Raw genomic sequence first — 27,506 nt, forward strand, 5'->3', positions numbered from 1 at the left:
CTTCATGCTAATTAATCTAAGCGGTAATTTTAAACCCAATCTGCCTTCGAATTTCACAGCTGGTTGATTTAAGATGCTGTGAATGCAGAGGTAGAGCTTCCGACTCAACCAACATCTGCTTCAATACAGAGATCACTGATTTAAAACATATCAGCTCTGTTCGAAATCTAGTAAAACATCTATTGGCACTACGTCTTTAAAAAACCCAACCGCATAAGTGAAGGAAATGTGCAACATTAGCAGCGGTTTGTGCAAAATATTGAGCAAAAGCACACTATAGACTCTGAGACTTGGCTAAGATACAAACAAATATTAAATTGTGCCATTTTAATTACATGCATCTATTCTTATTGATCCTTTTCAGTGTTGAATTCAGTGTTCAATTTGAATTTTATATATATTATTAGTGTTTATTAATATTTTGAATTAACTTTTGCTTCTATTTTTATATTTTCAATTTTCATTTATTTTTTGAGTTTGTTTTTATCTTTTTTTTGTATGATTGTCATTTTTATATATATATATTTATATTGTTATTTCACATTTATTTATTTAATTTTAGTTTTAGTAATTTTAGTACTTAATCTTAATTTACTTTTTTCAATTTTAAGTTTTAATGACATGGAATGTCATTAAAATATATATTTGTATTAATTCAATGTTGGAATCAGTGATATTTTAGTATTATTTATATACTAATATGGTGTTTATTAATATTTAAAATTAGATTTAAAATTTTTTGTTTGTTTTTAGTAATTTTGTTATATGTTTTTGTCAGATGTATTATTATTATTATTTAGTTAACTTTATTTTTATTTCAGTTTGAGTAATTGTAGTATTTCCATTTATTTAATTTCAGTTAGTTACCAAGGCAATGGTTAACAATAACAACACTGATTCAAATGACACATGTATTTATAATCATTCTCCATGTTCAGAATAGCATACTAACACCACTCTTGCTATTTTTGCAGTATATGTAAGCGATTCAAATTATACCAAATTTTTGTTTAACTACTAAATTAGCAAAAGACACTGTTACAAATATTATTTCTCAATGCAATGCGTTTGACTTAACCTTTTCATGCGACACGCATCTCCTTCTTGACTTAATTTGTTAATTTGTTAATTTGTTTGTCCTGCCAAATATAAACACATTTATTTCCAAAATGCTAACTGGTTGTCACTCAATGGATTACTGTAATTATCATATGAGAACATGGCATATCCATTACTTACATGTGCTTCTCATATTGTAAAGATACGGACGTACATTCAGCAACGCTGCGCCGAAATATTTTGAGACACTGTCAGTCGAGAATCCCTTGATTGTGCGACATTGGGCCGATCCAAAGAGCTTTGAAACACTAAAGGCAAGATCAAGATACTTTCCAGAGTAGGGAACCTGAAGAGGCGCTAACAGGAGGCGCTAAAGACTGAAAGTAATGTGCTGATCTGCAGGAGAGCTGTGATCTCAGACAGCTGCTAAAGATGGCTGCCGACACACAGAATCATCCCGCATTAACATTCGGGCACCAGCAGAGATGGGACGACAAACCTGCCTGCTATTTATTTTTATCTGTTCCTTTCCCTCGCTCGTCCTCTGTGAGACTCAATAATTCATGGACTACAAACACACACACACACGTTCGTCTCAGGCCTCGCTGCTCTTTACTCATGTGGGGACGAGTAGAGTTGGTGCGCAATCACAGCTACAATCAGAAGCTGTCAAACTGAAGGCCCGGTTCTTCAAGACGGCCTAAACCAGATTAAAAACCTTTTACCGTCTAAATGTAAAAACATGGAGTTGGGATTGGGAATGAGCTTGGTTTCCTTGAGTCTTGCTCTCATTGGTGACAGCAGGTCTGTCATGGCATGAGGGAAATATATTATGTCAGTGTTGCATAATAATAATAATAATTATTATTATTATTTTGCTGGAAATTCATCCCAATTTTTTATTTTTTATTCACTACCGTTCAAACGTTTGGGGTCTGTAAGATCTGTTAATATTTTTGAAAGAAGTCTGAATTTATTTGATCAAATATACAGTGAAAACATTGATATTAAGAAATAGTATTACAATTTAAAATAGTAATACAATTTTAGTATTACAGTTTTCTTTGTGGATATATTTTAAAATGTAATTTATTCCTGTGATTTAAAGCTGAATTGTTTGCATCATTACTCTCTACAGTCTTCAGTGTCACATGATTCATTCTAACATGCTGATTGGCTCCTCAAGAAACAGTTTTTATGCTGATTGGCTCCTCAAGAATGTTGTTCAGCAGTTGTACTGCTTGATATTTCTATGTAAACTGTAATACTTTTTTGTAAGGATTATTTAATTTATAAAAAGTCCAAAAGAACAGCATTTATTTGACATTTTTTGTAACATTCAAAATTTCTTTATTATCACCTTTGATCAATTTAATGCATGAATAAAAAGGACTCCAGACTTTTGAACGGAAATGTTATGTTAAATAAACTTAGAGTAAGTATCTAGTGAAAAAAATATTTATAAATGAAAGTAATTAAATTGGTGATTATTTATTTTTTCTTTCTTTCTTTTGGAACTTGCTGAAGATATAATTATTTATAATAAATCAATGACAACCAGGACAAAAAAATAATAAAACGTTGCGTTACAATTTTAAAGCCGAGCAATTTGTCTGTCCACGCCAGACGCAACATGACAAGACGCGACAAAATCAATCACAAATATCAGCCAATCAGAAGAGAGTGTGGGCGGGCTCTTTCTGCAAGCGGCCAACTAACTCGTATGGACAAGTACCTAATCAAATAGGGGGGGGGGGGGGATATTTTTGTATCATAATGACTATTAAGGTCATGTAAAATGATGTTCATATTCAAATTAAACCATTATTATTGATGCTATTATATACTGTATATTATTTGATCTGTCAGCCGCTATTTTGCTTAAATAGATATTGTTGATAAAAATACAGTTGAGAACTGTAAACGTCCGGTTGCACCGTACCTATAATCCATAATGTATATAGAATGCATCAAAATGAAAATGTCACATTATGAAATATGTTGCAAATGTCATTTGGTGTTGACTTTAACCAGCAAGACTACCGTGGTCATCTGCCGGTAAACGTTAAACTCCAACAAAACAGCAGTAACCAGCCCAGAAACTGCTCAACACTCAAAAGTCTGTCAAAATAGGGTTCAGTGTTCAATATTGATTTTTCACAGGGGTTTAACTGTACATTTCTCTACAGATTTTTCTACATATTTTTTTTTTCTTACAGTTTACGACACTCTTTTGAGCAGGCCGTTTCTGACATGTTGAAGTTTTTGGATCTGTCTCATACATGCAAAAGTGGATTCATCTTTTCCTCTGGGTTCAATAGAATGATTTTTTATGTAAACTATGCGCTTTCAAAGCCTCTCTCACACCAAACGCAAATGACACTTTAAATAGAACAGAATAGAAACTATAGATTCCCGTGGAGCCATTCACAATGGGGACGAACATTCACTTTGCACATTTCACTTGAACATCAACACAGATTCTGTATTCCTTAAACTCTGTGCAATAATTAAATGCACACTAAATAATACAGATCGGTGCGTTAGACTTGCATCATCTATGGAACTGACTTTGCTTTTGTTCAACCCAGTGATTATTTGCTTGAAGATGCTTTGTTGTGTTTGGTGTGAAAGTCCTTGAGAGTGTCACATGTTCTGCTTGATACTAAACCAACTCGTTTTCTTTGGGTTTTCAGCTGCAGAAAAGGGAGCGTTCATGTCGATATTTTGTCCAGGTATTTTTCCTCTTTATATTTATACCACTTTCCTCACATCTGCCGTGGCTTCCATCCCACTGTGTGTGTTTGAGCTCATGCATTTCTCTTCATTTGCACTTCAGACATGTTCCTCATGTTTTAGTAAGGTCATATTGTTGTCAAATGAGGCCATATTTCTTTGAAATAGGATTAGTGCACAGCAGAATATACAGCATTCATAGTAACAAAATATATTGTAATGTAATTTCTATTAAAAACATGTCATGTGTTTAAATATAGATTTGAAATACACATTTTTGAAGATGAAGTTACAGTTTTTGTGCATTTAAAATATATTGAAAAGCACACTACAGTTAAAATTATTATAATCAAGTAGGCTAATTTACATGTACTTTAGTCAACACATACAAAATAAGTGTACTACTTTAAAAGCACCACAACAGATTATTAAAACAGAATTATTTAAAATGTACTTTAAAGTAAAACTTATGTAAAGTGCACTTTGTAAAAGTGTAAATAAAGGGATAGTTCACCCACATTTTTTAATTCTGTCATTATTTACTCGTTCCAAACCTGTAAGAGTTTCTTTCTTGCTGAAAACAAAAGAAGATATTTTGATGGGCCCCATTGACTTAGTAGTATTTTTTCAATTTGGTCAATTTGGCCCATCAACTGTATGGTTACCCATATTCTTCAAAATATCTTCTTTTGTGTTCAGCAGAAGAAAGAAATTCATGTTTGGAACAACTATATAACAGATTTTTTTGTTATTTTTGGGTGAACTGTCCCTATAAATGTTAGGAGACACATGAAAATGTATTCTCTTTAAGTAAACTTAAGTGACCTTTTTCCATTAATATTTTATTGTCTGCAAGTACAGTTTTAAGTACTTTGAAGATTTGAAGTACACTACAAATGCACATTCAATATAATTAAGCATACTTATTTTAATAACTTTAATAACTTTATCAACAATTATCAGTGAACTTCTAACCTAAATGCTGGATTAAGATCTACTTTTGTTCACGGCTTAATTATTACCCCTAGTTTTTATTTATTTTTTGCATCAACGAGAGCAGCTGTGCTTACTGTCTTTTAAAGCAAATTAGTTTTAGCTCTAGATCACTTTAAGTTATATTTTAGAATTAACTGTTTTTAACATTAATAATAATAATAAATGTTTCTTGAGCAGCATATTAGAATGATTTCGGAAGGATCATGATGAGTCTGGAGTAATGATGCTGAAAATTCAGCTTTACAGGAATAAATTAAATGTTTTAAATATATTACAATATATATATAAATATATATTTTATATTGTACAGAAATGAAGGTTTCAGAAAGCACAGCTGGTCTCGGATCAAGTCGCCTGCAGCTTTTTGCTTGGGCTCTGCTGCTGCTTGCACCCCTGTCAGGTCATGTGATCATCAACTTTCCCAGCATGCACTTGATGATTGTTGAGCAGCTATCTTGACCCATCAGAGGTCGCGGTTTCTGCCTTGAGCACATGGCATTGATGAAGTCTACCCTGAATGTGATGTGTGAGGCGAGTGCAGGCGATGCTTTTTTGTGTGTTAGTTCAGATGTCAGAGATCATGATGCTACTTTATAGACTTATATTCTTTATGACTCAGTAATGCTGCGTTCACATTAGAGCTTGTATTTTAAATCCAAATCTGTTTGGTGGACTGTGACTAAGTATTACTTGTGGAAGTGATGGTGTAAAATTTAGTGGTGTTCTATATATAATTCACGGATAACTCTGTGGGAAAATGTGGTTATTTTCAAGCATTTTCAAGCCAATAATGTGCAGGTAAGACCTCTCCAATCTCATTTGCCAATGTGTGTGCAAGCGTGACCTGGAAATATACAATGTTTTAACAAAGTCAGTATGCCATGACAGAGTATTATCTAACTTGAATTCAGTTTGTTTTGTAAAGTAGTTAGCAAAAAAAGTGACAAAAAGCCACTTCTACTGCAATGTTTATTGTACATATGCTGTCCAAAAGAGTAATAAGAAGAAATTAGTACTTTTATTCTGCAAGGACACATTAAATTTATCAAAGTTATTTATGATGTTACAAAATATTTCTATTTCAAATAAATAAAACTTTTGAACTTTCTGTTTAACTTAATTGCGTGATATAAACTTATTTCTGACTTTTTTCTCGTAATTGCAATGGTCAGAATATGGATATGTTTCAGATCTCATGCACAACATGATTAAATGGTAGTTTCAGCCTGACGCAGTTATCATTTTCACGTCCTGCGCCACGTTGTTTAAAGGGGTGGTTGATTATGATTTCACTTTTCTAACTTTAGTTAGTGTGTAATTTTGCTGTTTGAGCAAAAACAACATCTGCAAAGTTACAACGCTCAAAGTTCAAAGCAAAGGGAGATATTTGCTTTTAAAGAAATATTTTTTAAGGACTACACTTAAAAAATGAGCACTTCTGCTCGCTTTAACCTCGCGCACGAGCAGATCCGTTCCGCGTCTCCATGTTCAGTCTTTCCACTATCAAGTTCCGCCATGTAAATAGCGAATCCGCCATGGCGTGAGCGCAACTGGCATTTAAAGGGAATGGGAGATGAGAGACTGATTGGTTTATTGCATGTAAAGGCCAAAACACACCCATTAGAGAACAGAGACAACCCTTTTAGACCATGCGCCGTCGTTACTGTAAACCAGGGGTGGGGAACGTTGATCCTGGAGGGCCACTGTCCTGCAGAGTTTAGCTCCAACCCTGAAAAAACCCCATTCAGCTGCCTGTAACCTTAGTAACCCTGAAGACCTTGTTTAGCTTCAGGTGTGTTTGATTAGGGTTGGAGCTAAACTCTCCAGGAGAGTGGCCCTCCTGGATCAACGTTCCCCACCCCTGCTGTAAACAATCAAAAGTGGATTCAGACACGTCCAAACCGAACTTTAGACCATGCGCTTAGATCGTTAAAATAGGGCCCATAAAGACTGACTTTTTTCCCTCAGAATTGCGACTTTATATCACGCAGTTTTGAGATAAAAAGTCTGAATTGTGAGATAAAAAGTCGCAACTACCTTTTTTTTGTGTTTTTTTTTTGTGGCGGAAACAAGCTTTCATATTCAGATTGTTCAGCGAATGAAAATATATCTATGTTAAACTTATACCAAAGACTACTGGCGAGTAAAATCTAAGAATTTACTTACCAATGGCTAATGATGATAGACATTTAGTCGCCCAAAGTGAAGATTTAATCGCATTGTAGAGGGTTGCCTTTTTTAAACCTTTTAATTAATGATGGAAATTGAATTCAAGTTTTGTTCAAGCAAGCAAACCAAGTATGAAAACATCACACAAGCGTGAATTCTGCACAATACATAGTACATGTTGTTTATGTCAGAAAACATCTTACATACAAATCAGAAAGGCTTTTGTCTAAGTAATATAACAGATTCTTAGAATTTAGAGTATAAATCAATGGATTTGCTTTCACTGCTCAGTAGAAGAGAAAGTACAGTAATTCTGGACAAGAAAACTAGTGTGTTTCCACTGAGAGCTGAGAAGTGCAGAGATTTATTTTTTCTTTATTATATTTGTTTCGTGCACCAGCGCAGTGTTTGACTTATTAATAACAGTGATGGATCAATAACCGACCTGATCCGAAGTTAAGAATAGATTTCTTGCGCGGTGTTCAGAAACCAAAGCCCTTCACCGAGCTCCGTGTACATCACGGGTACAGAGTGTGTTTTTCTAAGGGGAAATGGGTTTGATGTTTAAACTATTGATGCCCTTTCACGATCAATAAACGACCCAAAACAAACTGAGCTGCATCATATGTTGTTCTGATGGAAAGAGATGTTTATACACTTGGAAAGCTCTTGCAGGCACTGCGGCCTGTCAAGATGAAAATTGTATTAAAGGTTATTCTATATATTTCCCAGTGTGTATGTTCACAAACAACAGCCTTCTTTTTCCATTTTTTTAAAAGTTATTATACTATTTAGAATATGGGATTATTATTAATATATAAAAATGTAGTTCTGAACAGATTTCTCAATTTGTTTCACCATTATTTAGCTTTCTAATAAATGTGGAATGGCATGCTGTGAATATTGTTGGCCATGTGATGAATTGCTTATGCTTTGGACAAAATAGTCTGCTAATATATTTATAAACTTGTATATGTACATAGCAATTATTTTCTGTTGCACTTAAATAGCTGCTCAAATGGAAATTCTCTTCATGTAGAAATTGTGTTCTAAACCCATATGCTTTTATGATATGATACTTTTCAATTTGCCAGTAAAGCACTTTGAATTGCCATTGTGTACATGTGCTATAATAAGAAATTGGCCATACCTGTATCAAAGCAGGTGCTTTTCTCTGCTGCCATTAATAAAGTCATTCCTTACCCTGTGGGAATGAGTGAATGTCTGTGTTAGACTGTGCTGAAAAAACATGATCAAAAATACATCATAACACAGCTCTTATATTTTAGACACGTAACCGTCAGTGCAGTGAGGGATTTAACCATAATGTGAACATGTGAAGTGTCTGCAGGCTCTCATGTAAGCCTGACATTGATGGACTGAACCTTGACCAGCCTGTTGGCCACCTCTATTGCAATGGTCAGAATATGTTTTTCAGATCTCATGGACAACATGATTAAAGGTCTCATAATGAAAATAATTAAAGCAGCATCCAAAACGTCAATAAATATATGCTTCTATTCACATGTGTGATTCAGGTCACATATGCACGAAGAAGATTTTGTTGTTTAAATAGCAAATGCATTTGCGCCCATGGGCGTGCTGGTCTGAAAACGAGGTGTGTTCGGGCGCATTGTTGGCGCGTTGCTATTTTGAGGAAACTGAAATAGACTGCGCCATTGACCAACAACAACCTGGTCTAAAGTCAATTGCGCAGTATTTTCTTGTTATTTAAAGGGCACATTAGTAATATGCGCCTATAGGCGGGTCCACAACGTGCGTACACTCTGTTTATTACCAGGGTTCCTACGGGGTTTGGAAAAGTATGGAATTTGATTTGAGTAATTTCCAGGTCTGGAAAAGTATGGAAAAAAGAAAGCAGAGTAGGGAAAAATATTTGCATTTCCAGACTATTGCTCAGTGGTTCATGTAGGTTGTCTACAAACCGGAAGGTGTGTGCCGGTTCCACCTGACCAAGTGTCGAGGTGTCCATGAGCAAGACACCTAACCCCAGCTGCTCCCGACGAGCTGGATGGCGCCTTGCATGGCTGACACCGCCGTCGGTGTATGAATGGGTGAATGTGAGGCAAAAATGTAAAGCGCTTTGGTGGCCATTGGGTCTGTGAAAGCGCTATATAAATGCAGTCCATTTACCATATAACCTATCTCTACTGACACTACAGCAGAATATATAAATAACTGTCTTAAAACCATTTTTTGGGGGACTGCAAATACAAATTTTGCTTTGGAGGTCTCCTACAAAAAACGCTTTAATTGTCTCACATTGCACATCACATTTTTCATGATTCTCAAACACAGGTTCGATGATTCAGTCTCTTTAAATCCCTCCTTGTCACGAGCCTCCTCTGCTGTGATTGGTCTACAGTGCTTGTCGGAAGCTAAACACCCATATACCCCCTATATAGACACACACTGTAAAGACAGTAATTTACCATATCAATCCGAGCTCGAGTCCGATAAAACATTCAAATAACTAGTTATTCAACCCGAACCTCCATCGCAAGCACGATTTGAGCAGAACGTTTCTCAGTGATACGCTAGTAGAACACCCAATAGAAAATATATACATCAATAAATAATCATACTTACTGATAAAGTGGGTACTGTCCTATCTTTAATGGATACGGGTTTTGTAAACCTAATTTAGACTTCATGGAGATTTGAGAAGCATTGGTCAAAAGGTTATACTGCTGTTGTATTGCTGTGGTAATTTTAACCAGACTCTTCACATCCTCATCCTTTGAAAGTGTTTACAAAGATAATTTGCTTTTGCAGAGGAGAAAACAGCGTCTTCTCGACATACACAACAAGAACCAGCTACAGTGTTTGAGGACAGGTCAAGTTGTTTGCTGGCGGACAGCGCAGAACATAGGTGGGCATTAGACAAATGTGTTACCCAGCCTGATCTCATGAAAATGCGTCTCTATAGCACATATGCAATTTATACACGAAAATTAGTTTTTACATAAATAGGATACACAGTTTTCACGTGTATATGATACACACTTTATTGTAATACACACACACCCCACACCTGACTACGTCAGACTTCCTACTTCCGCTAATTTCATTTCGCTCCTGAATTCAGTCTGAGACAGCGGCCTATCTTTCAGTTTTCCACCGGCCTTCAGACGGCTGGGCCAATCAACGAACAGAGGGCGGGCTGAGAGCCGTGACGTAGACGCTAAGCGCTGAGTTTTACATTGCGCCCAAAACACACCCATTACTCATTAAGAGAATAGAGACAACCAGACATGACCTAAGTGCACTTGCGCCGTGCGCTTTAGACCATGCGATTAGATCGTTAAAATTGGGCCCTTAGACTGATACTAATGCACAAGCTGTAATCCTTTTTCAGCAACTCACCGTGGACGAATGCGACAATGCGATTAATATTCATGAACCCCAACAGCTTGCTGTAAGGTGTTAAAATTGGCATGGAATGGAAGTTGCGATAGGCTTTTCCTCTATTGCATCGTATATCTGAGTGAAACTGCTTCAGGAAGGAGAACAAAATGTTGGGCGGGACTTGATTTCGTCCTCGGGAATCGATTGGATCATAGGAAGTTGGGCATTGTTAGCTAAATGGCGTTTGCAGTCAAATGTGGAGGGTATTTAGTCCCACCCTCCAAATAGAACAGATGTCGTTTGAAGGAGGAGGGGCAATTAGCGTTTTATTTAAAGATTATGAGGGCATATGAATAAAAAAAAGTGCTCGGATACAAAGCACTTTGAATTCACAAAATTCGCACAATTAAGTTAAACAAGAAAAATATCTGCCAATGGGGTCGGAACATTAATCGTTTCACTTTTAATTAATTCTTTGTTTTAAGCATAAACATTGCATATTTTTTTCAGAAAACAAGACTTAATATCTTAAGTAATTTTGCTTCTCAAGTAAATGTATCTTGATTTAATAATGTTTAGGTTTTTGTGCTTGAAGACAAGACACGAAACACTAAGATGGAAAGTATTTTTTTTGCAGTGTCTTGGAAAATCCAACTTAACCTACGGCTGTGGTTTGACACACGGTCGTTATTAAATGGACTTTAATGGAGAATCAGTGTTTAACAGCATGTGATGTTTTAAAGATGAATGTGACCTTACTTGATCCCAATGTGATGCTGTATGAGAGACAGACACACTTGTTTTATAGGCTGCTAAGATCAGTGTTGTCGGTCTGCCAGGATCAATTGCAAATGCATACAGACACACACTGCAGAAACTAAAGGAGTTTATTTCCTAAGGCCTTTAAAAGGGGCATTATGGGTCGGTCTACATGCACAACATAAAAGCTGCATAAAATAAAGAACATGTATTAAAAACACTATATGAATTTTCTTGTAAAAGCTACTGTGACACACACACACACACGTTTTCCTTCTTTTTTTTTCGTCAGTATGTCTTTCAAACAGTGCAATGTGAGTCTGGTTGGTATATATATATATATATATATATATATATATATATATATATATATATATATATATATATATATGCACATGAAAAGCAGCATGCAATATTTGTTTTAAAATTAGAACAATATGAGTTTTCATATGAGTTTTCAGAGTGATCAGCCACACGCACACACATGCAATGCAGTTATAATGCAGTCTGTAAGTCATTCGTATGTATGAGAAGAATCACATTTTTGAGACACACACACACACTCTTCAGGAGTTGTTGGAGTTTGCCGGGTTTCTTCTGCTCTGCTGCAGAGATAATTCAGTGTGTCTGACCTTAGAAACACGTGTGCTGCTGAAAATGTAAGGGTGAACCTGTCAGGAAAACTGTCAAGAAATGTCAAAATGAACTAAATAAGATCCTATATCCAACCTATTTTTAGGACCATTACGATTTATTGTATAGTCACATTATTTTCATGACACTTGAGCACATTTCCCCTTCATCTTTTCAGTATGTGAAAAACATAGTAATGTGTGTTTATTTTATTCATTTCATAGGTATAGTTTTTTTTTCTCTGTGTTAATCTGCTTTTTAAAATTCATTCTTTTATTATGTTTGGCAGCTCATAGAAAATACACTTTCATTCAAACGCTCTGTGCCGTGTTAGATCAAGTTCTCAGTTTAACAGTTGTTTCTAATGTTCTGCTAACACATTTACCTCCCAGAATCCTTTAAAAGGCTCATCTGCATCACAAATACATCTCTCTCACTCCTCTCAATCCGTATGTATTCATCTCATTAGCATAGAGCTCTCGAATTTGAGACGTTTAAGTTAATTGTGAGCCTGCAATCAGCACCAAATGTTTGCTATATGAATATTTATTGTGTTGTGCACAATGTGATTCATGATGATTCATAAATTGGAATTGGAGAGCGTTTGGCGTTTTGTGTCTTGGCCCGATTACGTTCCCCCTGAGCTCAGACAGCCTGACCTGGGATCAGTGAGTAATCTGCTTGTGTTCTCGCCGGGGGTTTGTTGATGATCTGGGGTCAGGTGGTAAGCTGCTCACATTGGCTGGTCCAACCTGTGTAAGCCATGAGATAGAGCGGTTCAGTTGGGCCCAAACTCATAGCCTGAGCCGGTTCAGCGCTGCGACGGATTACAGAGATCAGCACTGGTGCACTGACAGGAATTTTTTTGACTTTATACCCGGAGAGCAACAGTAGATTAGTGCGGTAATGACAAAGATGCGTTTACGGCTCAAACTTCTCCATGCCACCGAAACATGTGACTCCGCGGGATTAGTTCAGCCAATGAACATTCAGTCTTCTTTTACTCAATGAAGCAGTGACTTTGTCATAAAAAGTTTGAGCATTCTGATTTAATCATGTCTTTAGGATACATACAGTATAATGCTAGCAAATTAACCATTGGCCATTTTGCCCCAGAAATCTTTAAGATGTTATTTCTGTCGCAAGGTCATTGTTGTTAACTATAGAACTATTAAAACATTTGGTTACACTTTATTTAAGGTGTCCAACCATGTTACAGTGTAATTATACATTTAAGTGCCGAGTAATATAAATTAACTACATGTACTTACTATAGGCCAGGGTTATGAATATGATTTGATTTGGGATTAGTTTCTTGTAATTATGCACAGTTTATAGTAATTACAAAAGCAAAAGTGCAACGTATAACAAGGACACTGTTAAACAAATTGTTACCAAACATTTTTGTAGGGCTGCAACTAATCATTATTTCAATAATCGATTAATCTGTCGATTATTTCTCAGATTAATTGGATGATTTTTTTTATTTTTTTACAAAAATAATAATAAATTATAAAAATGTCAATTTTTCGTTTTAGTTCAAGTTAATTTTCCAACTGGAAAAAAAATAAAAACTTTAACTGAAATAAAAAATAGTCACGAGTTAGAATCCAAAGAGACTTGAAACAGGAAATCTCACAAAATAGTCATTTAATAGGACACCCGAATACTCAGGAAGATTGCAGGTAACATAAACACAACTAACATTGACAATGATCTGCATTGAACTGAACCAAACAATTAGCTAAGCTAGGACTACAGGTGAACGAAATGACTAGTCAAACGAACTGAGGAATTAAGAACAAAGAAAACCGATGACAACAAACTGAAAGTTCATAAAGATGACAGAAACCTAAATAGTAATATAAAAAATAATAATGACAAATTTGACTAAAATACTAAATTTACTAAAATTAAAAATTGCTAATAAAACTACAATAGTATATAAATAATACTAAAATAACAAACAAATTCCCTCGTTGTCATTTCCATTACATAATGCTAACTTTCAGGGGGGAAAAAGACCCAGAACTGTTTTTCTTCCGAGCAACGCAGAAGCTTGAAGAACTTAATAAAGCACAAGTACATTAATGACACCAAAACACCAATGTTTATAGTGTTGTCAAAAATAGATAACATACTGAAATCGTTAAAGGGGGTGGGTTTGAATTGGTACCGACTACTGAAATTTTAGTGTAGAGTGGTGCAGGTATGATGCCACTTTGTAGGCCAACCGGCAGTTAGCATCACGCTGGTTCCCTCAACAAAAACCCAATAGGATTTTCCCATAGGCTTTTAGATTATCGCTAAAAACAAGCTCTTTGATCAACAAAAGTTTGATACTTGCACATTTTTGTCCATCAAGATAATCATCACAGATAAACACAATTTTTTATGAATTTTGAAGCCTAAAGTCGCCAGAAGTAAAAATCTAAAGGTAGGCTATAAACGAACCACTCGCTCGACATCGTCACCATCACTAAGCTTCCGACCACTCCCTCAGTTTTTATCGAAAAACATTTTCCCAGAACATTTGCGTTAGAGTAGTTTATAAGAGCACAATTATAACCGTAACGATGCTGTAAAAGCGGACTGAGTTTACCTTTTCGGCGTGCTGACGTTTAATCTCCCCGACAGCCTCTGTAGTCACATTTAGACACTTGTTAGCAACCACCTTTTTCAAGACACGTAACAGCTTAAAAAAAATCACGAGTGGGGTAATAATGATGTGTTTTATGTCGTAGAATAAAACGTGAAAGTGTCTGGAGCTTGTTTTCACCACAGACCTTATTTCATCCATTTAACCAAAAACCCATTCACAAAACCCATTGACTTGGAGACGATGGAACTCGCTTCCTCATTTTGGCCTACAAACTGATGTCATTCCTGCACCACTCTATTGTGACAACACTTATTAGTTCCCTGTGGGTTTTTGGGGGGGGGTTTTTTGCCACATATTGCAACAAGGCATGTTTAATAATTTGAAAGATTTGAGAGCTGCAGCATAGCACCGCATTTTCTGTGAATAATGCATTCAATTTAAGCATAAACATTCTTCAAAACATCTTTTGTGTGAGAGGAGAAAGATGATTCAGCTTTGGAGTGAGGAAACAACAAGTGTCATGTTGTTTGGTGACATATTATCTCAGCATTAGCACTATTATGTGTGAGTGTTGACTCTCCGGAGTGTGACATTGATGTCTTGATTACATAAACACACACATGCACACTCAATCCCCGTACAAAAGCCTCGATTCACCTTCTGCTCTGCCTGGAAGTTTACCTTCTCTGCATCGCAATATTCTCTTTCATACCCCATTGATCAAAAGCCCTGAGAGCCGGAGGGTTCACTCGGTCCTTGTGCGGTGTACTGCATTATACCGGACCTCTCCTCTCATAAAGAGCTTTGTCTTATCTGTTCACTCGAGCGCATTGAAAATGAAATGTCTTGAAAATTCCACAGATGTCGACTTTTAGCCTTGGCCGTGGAACTTCTTTGAAGTGAGCGCAAATCAGCATCTCTTGAAAGTTTGAGGTAAAAGATGCGAGTGGTTCCCTGAACCTCAGCTTCTGTTTCATCTTTTCTATCCTTCCCCTTCAATAGATTTCAGTCATTCTGGCAAAACTGAAGTTTCCCAGCTGTCATTCGCTGCACATGTTTAGGCTTTGCCTTATTAGCATTCCAGTTGCAGTTTTCGCCCGTAGCATTTTAAATGTTTAATTGGCGGTAGTGGTGTTGAGCCGAGTGATGAGGTTTTGATGATGGAGGTTAAATATTATTAAAGGGCTGAATGATTGGCCACAGCTGTAGTAGCGCCGTCTTCTCATCCGAATTTGTAGCTTTTAGCGAAGAGCTCTTTCTCTGTAGAGCGTCCACTTCTTGCGAAACTCACAGGCAGCAGTTGCTGAAGTGTCGAATTGGTTTGTGATTTCAACAACTTGATATCCGGCGTTGCAGAAAGCCAGAGGCAGGTGTTAAATGACTGTGTGTGTGTGTGTGTGTGTGTGTGTTTTGTACCATCTGTCATCTTATTACCAGTGTTTTGGACATGGTACAATGGGAATGAAGGTTAACATGATTCATATTAAATTTAGTTCTGAATTTATGAAAAAATGTAGGACATACATATACTGCGTGGCGTTATAAACGTGTTAAGGTGAGACACTACAGGTGAATAGGGTAACATTTTAAAATAATAGATATCACCATAAAACTTCCTCAGTTGATTACTTTCACAAGTATATAAAAAAAATGTATTACAAGTTTTTTTAAATTTGTATGTTTAATTATGCAAATTAGGCATTATTTCATTAAATATGCGCAATTGTGCATATATTTTCGGTAGATAGATCTGAACATATGATAAAGCTAGGTGCAAAATTATTTTTTCATTTTGTTTACACACAAAATGATAAAAGAATTTCAGAGGGTTTTCAGGATATATGCTTTCATTACCTATCAAAATATACTGTCCATAGCCTTAAAACAAATCTATTTTTTTCAATTAAAATGTCACATAAATCAGGCCAGGAATGATTTATTAACAAATCCTTCTGAAAATATCTTCAGAATACTGCTAAGTGTATAACTGGAACGTTTGGTGTACATAGGTGCTACATAGGCTGAGATGTTTATACTGGAGAGTGACAAAAAAAACTAATTTTGAGAAAAAGGCATTTAAAGATTTGTAATGTAAAAATTCATACTTTTTTAGTGGAAACAACTATTTACTGACACAATATCTTATCAAATCATTTAGCAACAACAATACAAACCACCTAAATCTCATCAAAACTTACAAACACAGTATTTATGGCCTTCAACTGAACAGAAAAACAGTCAAAAACAGAGCACGTCACGTGATGCATCTGAACGAATCACGTTGTCATAAATTGACATCAGCCAATGAGATTTTGCTTTTAGATTTAAATGCCCATTATACGTTCACGAATGGTTGCTGATAAAAAAGGAAATTACCATATTTGGACCCGACAACAATGCACAGGAGAGAGAGAGAGCTTACCAACGGTGTATGTGATGCAGACAGAGATCGCGGAGCAGCGCATTGATTTAGAACGCCCACTTTTGATGAATTTATGAGAAATCTACAGACGCAAATAGACAAAGTGTAGTAAAATAAAGACCTAAATGTATATTTTGGACTTTTTTTTCACCACAGGTCTGAAAGAAGATGTTATTGAAGAGAGACCCAAAATCTCAAAATTGACCAGTGAAAAAAAAACAATGTTTTTGCCTGCCGTGTCTCGCCTTGAGATGAAATTAATTATTTAAAGATATTTCATCTTTATATAATACTGTATGTCATCATATACAGGAAAATAGTTATAAAATATGCATTATAGCTCAAGCGGTGAGGTTCCTCTGCGTAAAAATGCAGATAAGCATATGTACAGCTGGTCTGTAATCTGTTGGGTCTGTAAAAGTTTGTGCGGAAATCCCTTTTATGGAGATGTTTGGGCATATTTATGCAAATGACTAACCTTGGCCATGTGGTTGCTCATTTTGAATGCTCCAAATTCATTAACATTACAACAAGGTTAAGAACAAATTCATGAGTGTATGCATGTGTTGTGAATTAGGCGGACATTTTTCATGAGAAGTGCTCATAATCCATGCAATTATTAGTGAATGAAACCCATTGAAAGCAATTCCAAATGGTTTTACAAAACCAAGGAAATCTACTGCATAATACCTGGAAAAAGTTATATGTTAACATTCTCATTTATCTCAATGACAGGGCCAATCATTCCCGAAGTGTTTTTTTCTGCAGACGACAACAGACACTTTGTTGGGTTTTGTTGGAGCAGTAGGCCTATGTTCCCCTTGTCGGCATCTGTCGGCATATGTCAGCTCTTGTTTTCACCTTCTGAACATGTTGGGTCTTTGAATGTCTTAGAAGTGAGAAGTATCTTACTGTAATCTGGTGACTTTCTGCATCTTCACTTTCACACCAAAAGTAAAATTAATAAGCCTCAGGCTGAAGGAAATGCAAATTCACTCCTGTACAGTAGAAGGCGCAGCTCAAACAAAGCTTTTTAGCTGCGCTGCCATTCTGGATTGCAGAAGAATTGGACGCAGGAGAAAAAAATACAACACTCTTACTTCAGCAATTACAACAAAACAAAACAAAAATAATAAAACACAATTGGGGATGTTTATCTAAAGTCATTTTGCTTATTAGTATGGTTGAATTGGACCATCGAAGGTCAGCAGCAAAGACAATGGTTAATAAAGTGAGATTAATTGCATAGTGTATTTGTGCAATTTAACATTTATTTCTTGTAGGTTAATGTAATATTCTGAGTTCGCATTTTTTTGTTTTGTGCATGTGAGATGAGTAAATGCATGCTCACATTTAGTCTAGAACTACAATATCCATCTTGTTCACACACCGCACACCGCACACATCACCACTGAACTTACTCCTGATTTCTCTCAAAATGTGGACAGGAGAGCTGTCAGTCAATAAATGTGAAAACAAAGTAACTTGTGTTACTTATTTGAAAAAGTAACTCCGATATTTGATTGTAAATTTAAAAGTAATGCATTACTTCCCTAAGTAATCTGAAAACATAACTCATGTTACTTGTAATGTGTTACCTCCAACACTGGTCCTGACAGACCTCATATTGAATTGGCTAGCCGAATAATGCCGATTAGCCAGCGAAAGACCTTTCTAAATGGTAATTTTGTCAGTAGTTTTTAGGATGTTGACAGGTTTAACAATGTGCTAGCTGCATCTGACTGCTAATGTTGTTTTGCCACTGCAGGCAATGGTGGAAACGGTGAACAACCTTCTGCAGCCGCAGGCGCGTGCGGCGTGGATGGGCCTCTCGACCGGCGATCAGCTCCGGGCCGCCACCATGCTCCTGGACACCGTAGAGCAGGGCGCGTTTGTGCTCGCAGACAACCTGCTCAAAACTGATGTTGTGCAGGAAAACACAGAAAACATCCGTAAGTCATTTACGCTTATGCATTTGGCAGATGATTGTGCATTCAGAGTTTGCATTTTATCGGTGCATGCATACATTGGGAATCCAACATATGACCTTGCCATTGCTAATGTCATGCTTTGCTGTTTGAGCTACAGGAATGTAAGTCAGAATTCAGTATCTCTAGAATACCATAATCATACATACAAATGACAGACTTATCTCTTTTATTATTCTGTTGTTGCGAGGATGTTTTGTGGTCTGTAGAGGTGGCACTTTGCAAGAGAAGGGTACAAAGAAAGGTCTGAAACTGGTTTTGTTTTTATTTGAACCTTCAGAACATGTTAATTGCCAACATCAGTTGGTCAAACTAAAGATTAAAAGCACTCTTTTACATATATAATTCCCATAAATTACAGAAGAAAACAATATTTGCTTGATCATTTTGTCATTTCTCAAATTACAGAAAGAAAAGTGTTGCTTGATAATTTTGTCATTTATATTTCACATAAATTACTTAAAAAAATATTGCCTGAACATTTTATCATCTATATCTCTCATATATTACAGAAAAAAAAAAGATTTGCTTGATAATTTTGTCAATTATATTTCTCATACATTACTAGGAAATACATTTCCCTGATGATTTTGTCATTTATACGTCTCATAAACTACTGAAAAAAAATTTGCTTAATCATTTTATCATTATTGTCAATCTTGTAACAGGTTTAAATGGTTGAGCTTTGAAATGGTCACTTACAGGTGTTGCAACAAAAAAAACCATAGGATTTGTGTTAAAAAAGGCAACATGACACCAAAGTGGCCCTTATCCATGGAACATGTCAGTGTGTCTGTTTTTGATTGTGATCGAGGTTGCCAGTACCAGAAATCATCACAGCCCAGCTATCAGCTGTGTTCATGGACCCCGTCAGCCCTGATACACACCGATAAACCTGTTTTCCTCTGAGATAGTCTCATACCACTCTCTGAATACACCATTAACAGATGGATTTGACTACTTTACGTTTGTAAATCGTTTCATTTGCTTTACTGGGAGGCATAATTTAGCATTTTTAAATGAAAGGCTGAGCGAGCATATGCCACGAGCGATAATTTAGTGTCGTTTACGATGCGTTTCTCAGCCCGGGGAGGAATCGGACGAGACGTTTTGAGGACGCCCACGTTTTCCTGTGCCGCTTGCATCTGTTTGCGAATATCACAGTGTGAATGTCAGCATTCCCCAGATCATGGTGTTGTGTGCGTGCGTATATTCCTCCGGGATAAAAGCGGATGTATCTCCCGTTCCTAAAGACGGGGATTTAAGACAATCTGGCTGCCATGGAAACTCCAGAATTTAGGTCTGCCGCCTCTCTGTGGAGATGGACGCTTTTTGGGAATTAATAAAACAGAATTTATCGTGTCTGGCATGTGATTTATCCTGATATTAAGGGATCCGGAGCTTGGCTCTGCGGGGGGAGAGAGTCTCTCCCGACAAACTTTTTACGAGGGTTATTTTATATCCTTCGTGCTGCACGGAGATTAATCTGTGGGCTGTGACACCTTTAGCAGACCTTCAGGCCCTGTTTGATGGGGTTAGTTTGAGGCGTTATAAGGTTTGTTTGCCCCACGGGGCCGTTGAGTCCGTCACTGGCTCTGCAGGGCTGAATAGCAGCCTTCAGTTAAAGGAATTGATTTCCCGAAATTGAAAATTCAGTCTTTTACGCACTCTCATGTCACTTTATTTGGTGGAACACACAAGAAGATGCTGTTTTCCATACATTGAAAAAACAAAATTGGTGTAGATTCAGATTTCACTCAGAAAACGCTATTTTTACAATTAATTACAAAGAAACAGCAAGTAACTAGGGGTGTCACAATATATCACAATACAAAAATGCAACAATATGTATCATGGATAGTTCACCCAAAATAAAAAATACTGTATTAGAAGAAAATACAGTGTAAAAAGTGGCCTTTAAATATATCTAGTCAGTGACAGAGTGCAAGCATATTCATCTAAAATATTTCTGTATTTTCAGCTTCAGAATCATGAATATTTTTATTCTGGTGTCACCATTGTGTTTGCAGTGGGTTATTAGCACCAAGTCAAAGCCTATTAATTTCAACCCCCAATGTAATACCACATTTTGCAGTACATTTATTGTTAAACTTTTGTCATATGTATTGAAGTATCGCAATAACATCGTATCGTGTGTTCAGTATCGTCATTTGTATCGAATCGTGACATGAGGGTATCGTTACATCCCTACAAGTAACACATTGAATTTGAATCTGAAAGCCTGAAATGGTATTCTCTTGTAAAACGTATTCCAGTAATCTTTGTTTTATTTAGATCTTTACACAAGTGTGCAGTCTAGCTCCAAAAAGCAGTCGTATATTCTCCAATGTGTTGTCCATGCAGGTTTTGCACTCTTTTCCAAGCCTTCTGAAGACAATTAGCAGTATGTTGTGTGAGGAATATACTGAAATGTAAAATAATGTTTGACATTAAACCTGGCACAATGTGTCTAAAGGTGTTATGTTTGCAACTCAGGCTCACTGGAAAAACGTGCCTCTACTTAACTCCAAAAACCCTACATATATATACAATTGACTGCAGTTGAAATTAACATAAGTGTCAGTAAAACAACTTGCATCACTTTTCACACAAATTATGATTAGCCTAAATGTGAAGAAGTTTTTTTTGTGTGGTTCCTTGTATAAATACTACATATGTTATGACCTCAAAACACTTGATTTGTAAACTAATGCATTTTAATGTTTGCATCTCAAATAACACGAGAGTGAGAACGATGACAGCATTTTCATTTTTGAGCGAACTATCCCTTTAAGGCGACACAGAGCGCCAGCGTCGCGCCATGTGGAGAATCGGGAGAAGATTAGCGGCGTTGCCATCTGATGTTAGTGTTGATGACACAGTTGTTCAGGGAAATAAAAGCCTGTTTGTGTGTGAGAATGGATTCTCATCTTTTGCCAACTTACCCTGAAGTGGTTGTTATCCTCCTCCTTTCGGTTTAATATAATGCGCTTTAAAAAACAGTGCACCATTCTATTTAGATTTTCCTTTTTGATGGAGAGTGTTTGTTTGTTGGAGTGTCTGTCCTCATGCTCATAATCTGGCGAGCAGATTTTGTGTGATTAACGTTATTTAAACCGGCTTTTGATTTCTCTTGAGGCACAACAGCGTCTCAGCCCGCTGTTTGCTGTCTTCGGCTTTTCACAGCGACGGTGGAGGAATGAAAAAGTGTTTCCGGCCTGCAACAGTCGTCTCTTTCTGCCCACAGCTCTTTATCGCTCTCTTTTGTCCTGCTGGCGGCAAATACCTGAAGTGCCACCCTGCTACCGAATCCACGTCTCCGTTGGGATTTTTAATGTTAATTTTGGTGCGATAAGTGTTTGTGTAAATGCTCTGGGATTTTGCGGCTGACTTCTTTTCAGGTTCTGTGAAAGGATGTTTACGAATGCCCAAAAAGGCAGCTGCAGAAATCAGGCCTGGTGGAGATGCAGCGAGTCGGTGTATTCATACTTTAATTAGAGAGCTGTGCTGAATCAGAGCTGGAATCTCAAACAGCACATGATGCTTTCATATGTGCAAACAGCACAGCATGTTCTCCATTTGAACTTTTTTTATAAGTGCCGACTCTTTGTGACGCAGATGCTTCTACGCAAGCTTGATGTCATATATGTTGCATTTTAAAATGTGTAAGAACACAATTGGTAACACTGCATTCATTGTCAACCACTGCTGTATAAAAGTAAAAGTATAAAAGTGAGTTGTGACCCTGGACCACAAAACCAGTCACAAGGGTCAATTTTTATAAATTTAGATCTATACATCATATAAATAAGCTTTCCATTGATGTATGGTTTGTTAGGATAGACCAATATTTGGCTGAGATACAACTATTTGAATATCTGGAATCTGAGGGTGCAAAAAAAAGATCTAAACATTGAGTCCATTTGTCCATTGTCCATTTATGGTCGCTATTTTGCTGCATCCACTCACAAAAATATTTTTTTTTATATGTTTACGGTAGTAAATGTACAACATATCTTCATGGAACATGATCTTTACTTAATATCCAAATGATTGTTGGCATAAAAGAAAAATCAATGTATAATTGGCTATTGCCCCAAATATTTACGACATGTGACTGGTTTTGTAGTCCAGGGTCACAATTGTAAGCAGGGTGATAACAGTGATCATTCATGTCTAGTTAAATTTGTTCTTTAAAGGCATAACATATCTGGATTTAGTTGTCTTAAGGGGGTCGCACACCGGACAAGAAGCGCAGCGCAGCGTCGCGTCGCGTCATGGACAACTCGAGGTATCGCTCACCGGACGGGCACTTTCTCAGTTTATGGCCAGTAATATTATTATGTTCAAGGCATTATGGAATTAAGAAAATGTCTGTACTATGTTGTGATTGTAGCTACTGTACAATTAAATGCAATCGTTGCTAAGTCTGCAGTCTGAACACTTTACCTCAGAGCGTCCGTTAACTGAATGAATTGAGAATATCACCTGAAAATCCGATAACATCAGCAATTTTCATTCAAGCAGCTGATTTATGTAAATGAATGTAAAACTAAATGTATATTGCAGCACAGAGTGAAGTCAGTATATACATTAGCGACGATTTGAGACAAATAAATGTACATTTTATATAAAACTATGTAAATGGCGCTCTGTGGAGTGGCACAATTTTGTACACGGTCCTGAGCCGTTAAAAACGTGGCGCTGAGCGACGCGGCGCTGCGCTTCTCGTCCGGTGTGCGACCCCCTTTAGGCTACGCTCAGACTACAGGTAAATGTGGCCCAAATCCGATTTTTTTTGTTTTTTGTTTTTTGTTTTTTTGCTTACATGTGTCTGTTTTTGTCATGACAGTGTGAACACTACAAACCAATCTTTTTTTATTCTGATTTGGGCCACTTCCATATGTGGTACTAAATCTAATACAGTTTTGCAATGCGACCTCAGTCTGAACAGTCAAACTGAATTTGTGTGACTTTTCTATAACTCTAAATCAACATTCGTCCCAATTTTGCACTCATAGTAGACACTTAAAAGATGTTACATACCCGAAGTTATCAAGACAGTTGTGAAAGCTAGTCAGTGGAAGGACAGTAATGTGTCAGAACTCATAAGTATTACAGTGACAGCATATATATACAAGCAAAACATCATAAATATTCAAAAACAAACAAGCTTTCTTTATGAATGGGTCATTGAATCATTGATTCATTCAGTAATGAAAACACTGAATGTGTCACCATGGAACTGTTTTTGTTTTCCAAATATTCAAACCTAGTGTTGTGTCTAAACACATCACACAATATATAAACGTGTAATCATTTACTTTAATGTTCTCCATGTTTACTTCTGTATGGCAGTGTGTTGCATTACGTCTTTTATCGTTCTTTTGCACATGCGAGTCAGTTCAGGACCTTGATCTGTTCACACTGGAATCTGATATTGGCCACATTTAAAACAACAATAATGTTGTTATAAAAAAAATCGGATCTGGTCAATAAATCGAAACTGAGCACCAAGGCTCGCAGTGCGACCATAGCCTTAGATTGCACCGCGTTCTTGTGTTTTTTGGAAAAGGCGGATATATTGATACTCAAAATTGCAGTGCAGCAATTGGCTGGCATCAAGACAATAATTAAAAAATAACATCATATCAACACATTTATAGATAGAGAGATGCATTTGTTTAATCGTCCAAAACAAATAATGGCATATTAAATGGGGCATATTTTAAAAGAATTTGGGTGTTGTTAATTCAGATAAAATCACATAATTTATTTATTTGAAATGACTACATTTAATTCATGTATTTGAAATTGCTACAGTTCTTATAAACTCCCAATATAGATATTGAGCGGATGTCAAGATTATCAGTGATTTAAATTTCGACCTATGCATCACACAAAGCGAGTCTATGACAACAAAAGACTTTGAAAATAGCACACAAGTGGGATGGACCAAGTATATTAAACACGTTGATGTTTCTTTCCCCAGTCCTCATCCACTTTCTGTCATGTGTGTGTTTTTGTTCAGAGCTGGAGGTGGCGAGGATGAGCACAGATGGAAATCTGCCCGATCTGAAGTTTCCACAGACAGGAGGCCAAGGGAACGCCATTCACCTGTCAGCCAACACTCTCAAACAACACGGCAGAAACGGTACGCTCACAACATTATGGGGTGGTCATATGTGACGCTAACAGGGTTATTATATTTAATTAAAACTAAAACCATAAAACAAATACTGACGATTAACTCAAATAAAATATTTAAAAAATAATAATAATTGCTATGGCAACATTTCTCATTTTCATTTATTTTAAGTTAAAGTACTATAACTAAAATTAAATTAAATAAAACAACTAAAACCATTAAGAAAAAAACAACCCATGAGAATGAACTGAAATAAAATAAAGTTAAAAAACCCTAAACGTATTTTATTTTAGCTAGTGTCTAAGTCAAAATGGTAACACTTTAGTTTAGGGGTCCAATTCTCACTATTAACTAGTTGCTTATCAGCATGATGTTACTGGGATAGTGGCTGTTTATTAGTACTTATAAAGCACTTATTAATGCCTTATTCTGCGTGACCATATTCTACATATCTTAATCCTACCACATACTAAACTACCGTAATTATTATTTGAGTTTATTGAGGCAAAGGTCATAGTTATATTGGACCCTAAACTAAAGTGTGACCATAAAAAATTATCATTATCGTTTAGTTTAAATTGAAGTACTAAAAGTGAAATGACAAAAACGTAATAAAAGCTATATAGACATTTGACAAAAAGACTCAACAGAACTTTAACTAAAAATGAAAAGAGAGAATATGAAGGGAAAATTTAATTCAAAATATTAACAAAAACTATAATAGTATTTAAATTATTCTAAAATTGAACTGAACACTAGTGCCACTTCCATTCTCTGAAACTCAGAATTTCCAATATCCTCCTTGCCAAAAATACAATACGGAGCTAATAAGTTTAGATCCTCAGTGCTTATTCCCTTTTCATGAACAAGGTGCCATAAAACTGGTTTCCTTCATCCGAGGTTTTCCTCCCATCACCAAACGCTTGTTACTGAACGGCCCATCAACAGGAATTGGGAAAAATTGTTGTCTGTTCTTGTGAGTCAGTGATCCGATCCCAGACTCTGCGGGAGGCGGCGTTTTTTTTTTTTTTTCATTTTCATTTTCATTTCTTTTCATGAAAAAGCAAGTGAGAGACACAAAAATAACGAGCAGAACTGTAGCTCTGTCAAAGGAGGCAGTAAAGCGCTAATAACATTTCAATAAAGCTGAATCGACTCTGTGGTTAGATTTTTTTTTTTCCCCTCCCTTTTTTTTCTCGCTCACTCGAAACCTTTGTGGCTTTCAGTAAAGGCTGCCGAAAGGAACAAAGCATTATGGGTGTTATGTATTCATTACATGATCTACTGAAACCCATCTAATCAAAGCTCAAATTATTTCACTTCATTGCTCTTTTCCTCTAATATAACGAGTAAAACAGTATTTCGATCAGCTTGAGACAGTGTCTGCTTGCTCTGTATGATGTGGTAATGAAGACGTTTTTTTCCCAGTGAATTCTAAAGAAACGTGCCACATAACCCCAGAACGCCACATCAGGACATGTTCAACAGCAGATTTAACAAGTTTTCCTTTGTTATGCTGTCGTTTTGGCTTTTTAAAGCTTTAGCAGGAGGCTGATCTCGTAAACGAGCTCCCCTCGGATCTCTCACGCAGAGAAAGAAATTAACTTTTCCATTAAGGGCTGATATTTGCCCACTTAAATTGATTTCCAAAGGCATTTTTACCAATTAAATGAAATCATTTTGAATTGATCAAAAGTGACAGTAAAGACATTTACATTGTTTAAAAACATTTATATTTCGGTTTCCACAAAAATATGAAGCAGCACAACTGTTTTGGACATCGATAATAATAAGACGCGTTTCTTGAGCATCGGATCAGCACATTAGAATGATTTCTAAAGGATCATGCGACACTGAACACTGGAGAAATAATGCTGAAAGTTCAGCATTGTATCACGGAAAAAATTTACATTTGAAAATGTATTACAATAGAATTAATACAATAGAATATTATTTTAAGCTGTAATACTTTTTGATCAGATGAATGGTGCCTTGGTGAACATAAAATACTTCTGTCAAAAACATTATAAAGTTTTTACAGACCCCAAAGTTTTTGAAGGTTTAATGAAGCTCTGGTGAGATGATTTGCAATTACACTGTAATTACAATTACATAATGTTATGAGATTCATGTTTTAAGAATATCATTTTGAAATTATAATATGAAATGATACTTTTAAATATGAAACAAGTGACTTAATGGGCCCTATTTTAACGATCTGAAACGCAAGTATCAAACGCAAGTAACTTTGTGGGCGGATCCCATGCGCTGTTGCTATTATACCGGTGGGATAAATGACTCTTATGGTGCTTTTCCACTACACAGTACCAGCTCGCCTCGCCTCGACTCGACCCGCCTTTGTTTGGTTTTCCACTGTGTAAAAGTTGTACCGGTACCTGCTTCCAGGTACTTTTTTTCGTATCACCTTCGGCGAGGTTCTGAGCGAGCCAAGGCGAGCTGAGCAGTGTTGCCAACTATTCCCCTAAAAGTCGCTAAATGTCGCTAGATGGCGTCATGTGTCAATTAGCATATCATGACGTCATTGCATCGTACTTGCGTTCTGCTTGCCTAATGTGTTTTCTCTCTAAATGAATGCTCACATACTGTATTTATTCGGCTATATTA

At 36.4% G+C, this 27,506-nt stretch overlaps 1 protein-coding gene across 3 annotated transcripts in view; it reads left to right on the top strand.

Annotated features, from left to right (window-relative positions):
* LOC307011911 (adhesion G protein-coupled receptor L3) overlaps nt 1-27,506 on the top strand; it is a 305,103-nt gene that overhangs the window by 222,217 nt on the left and 55,380 nt on the right. For 2 of the 3 annotated variants that reach the window (XM_079638009.1, XM_079638008.1), the window contains 3 exons: nt 3,756-3,794; nt 18,514-18,697; nt 24,765-24,887. In XM_079638009.1, the coding sequence (XP_079494135.1) occupies nt 3,756-3,794; nt 18,514-18,697; nt 24,765-24,887 (346 nt within the window). The remainder of the gene's footprint in view (nt 1-3,755; nt 3,795-18,513; nt 18,698-24,764; nt 24,888-27,506) is intronic. The other variant, XM_079638010.1, reaches the window with a different exon arrangement.

The sequence above is a fragment of the Phoxinus phoxinus genome (genome assembly GCF_949152265.1).
Source record: "Phoxinus phoxinus genome assembly, chromosome: 2".
In the NCBI taxonomy this organism is placed as follows: Eukaryota; Metazoa; Chordata; class Actinopteri; order Cypriniformes; family Leuciscidae; genus Phoxinus; species Phoxinus phoxinus.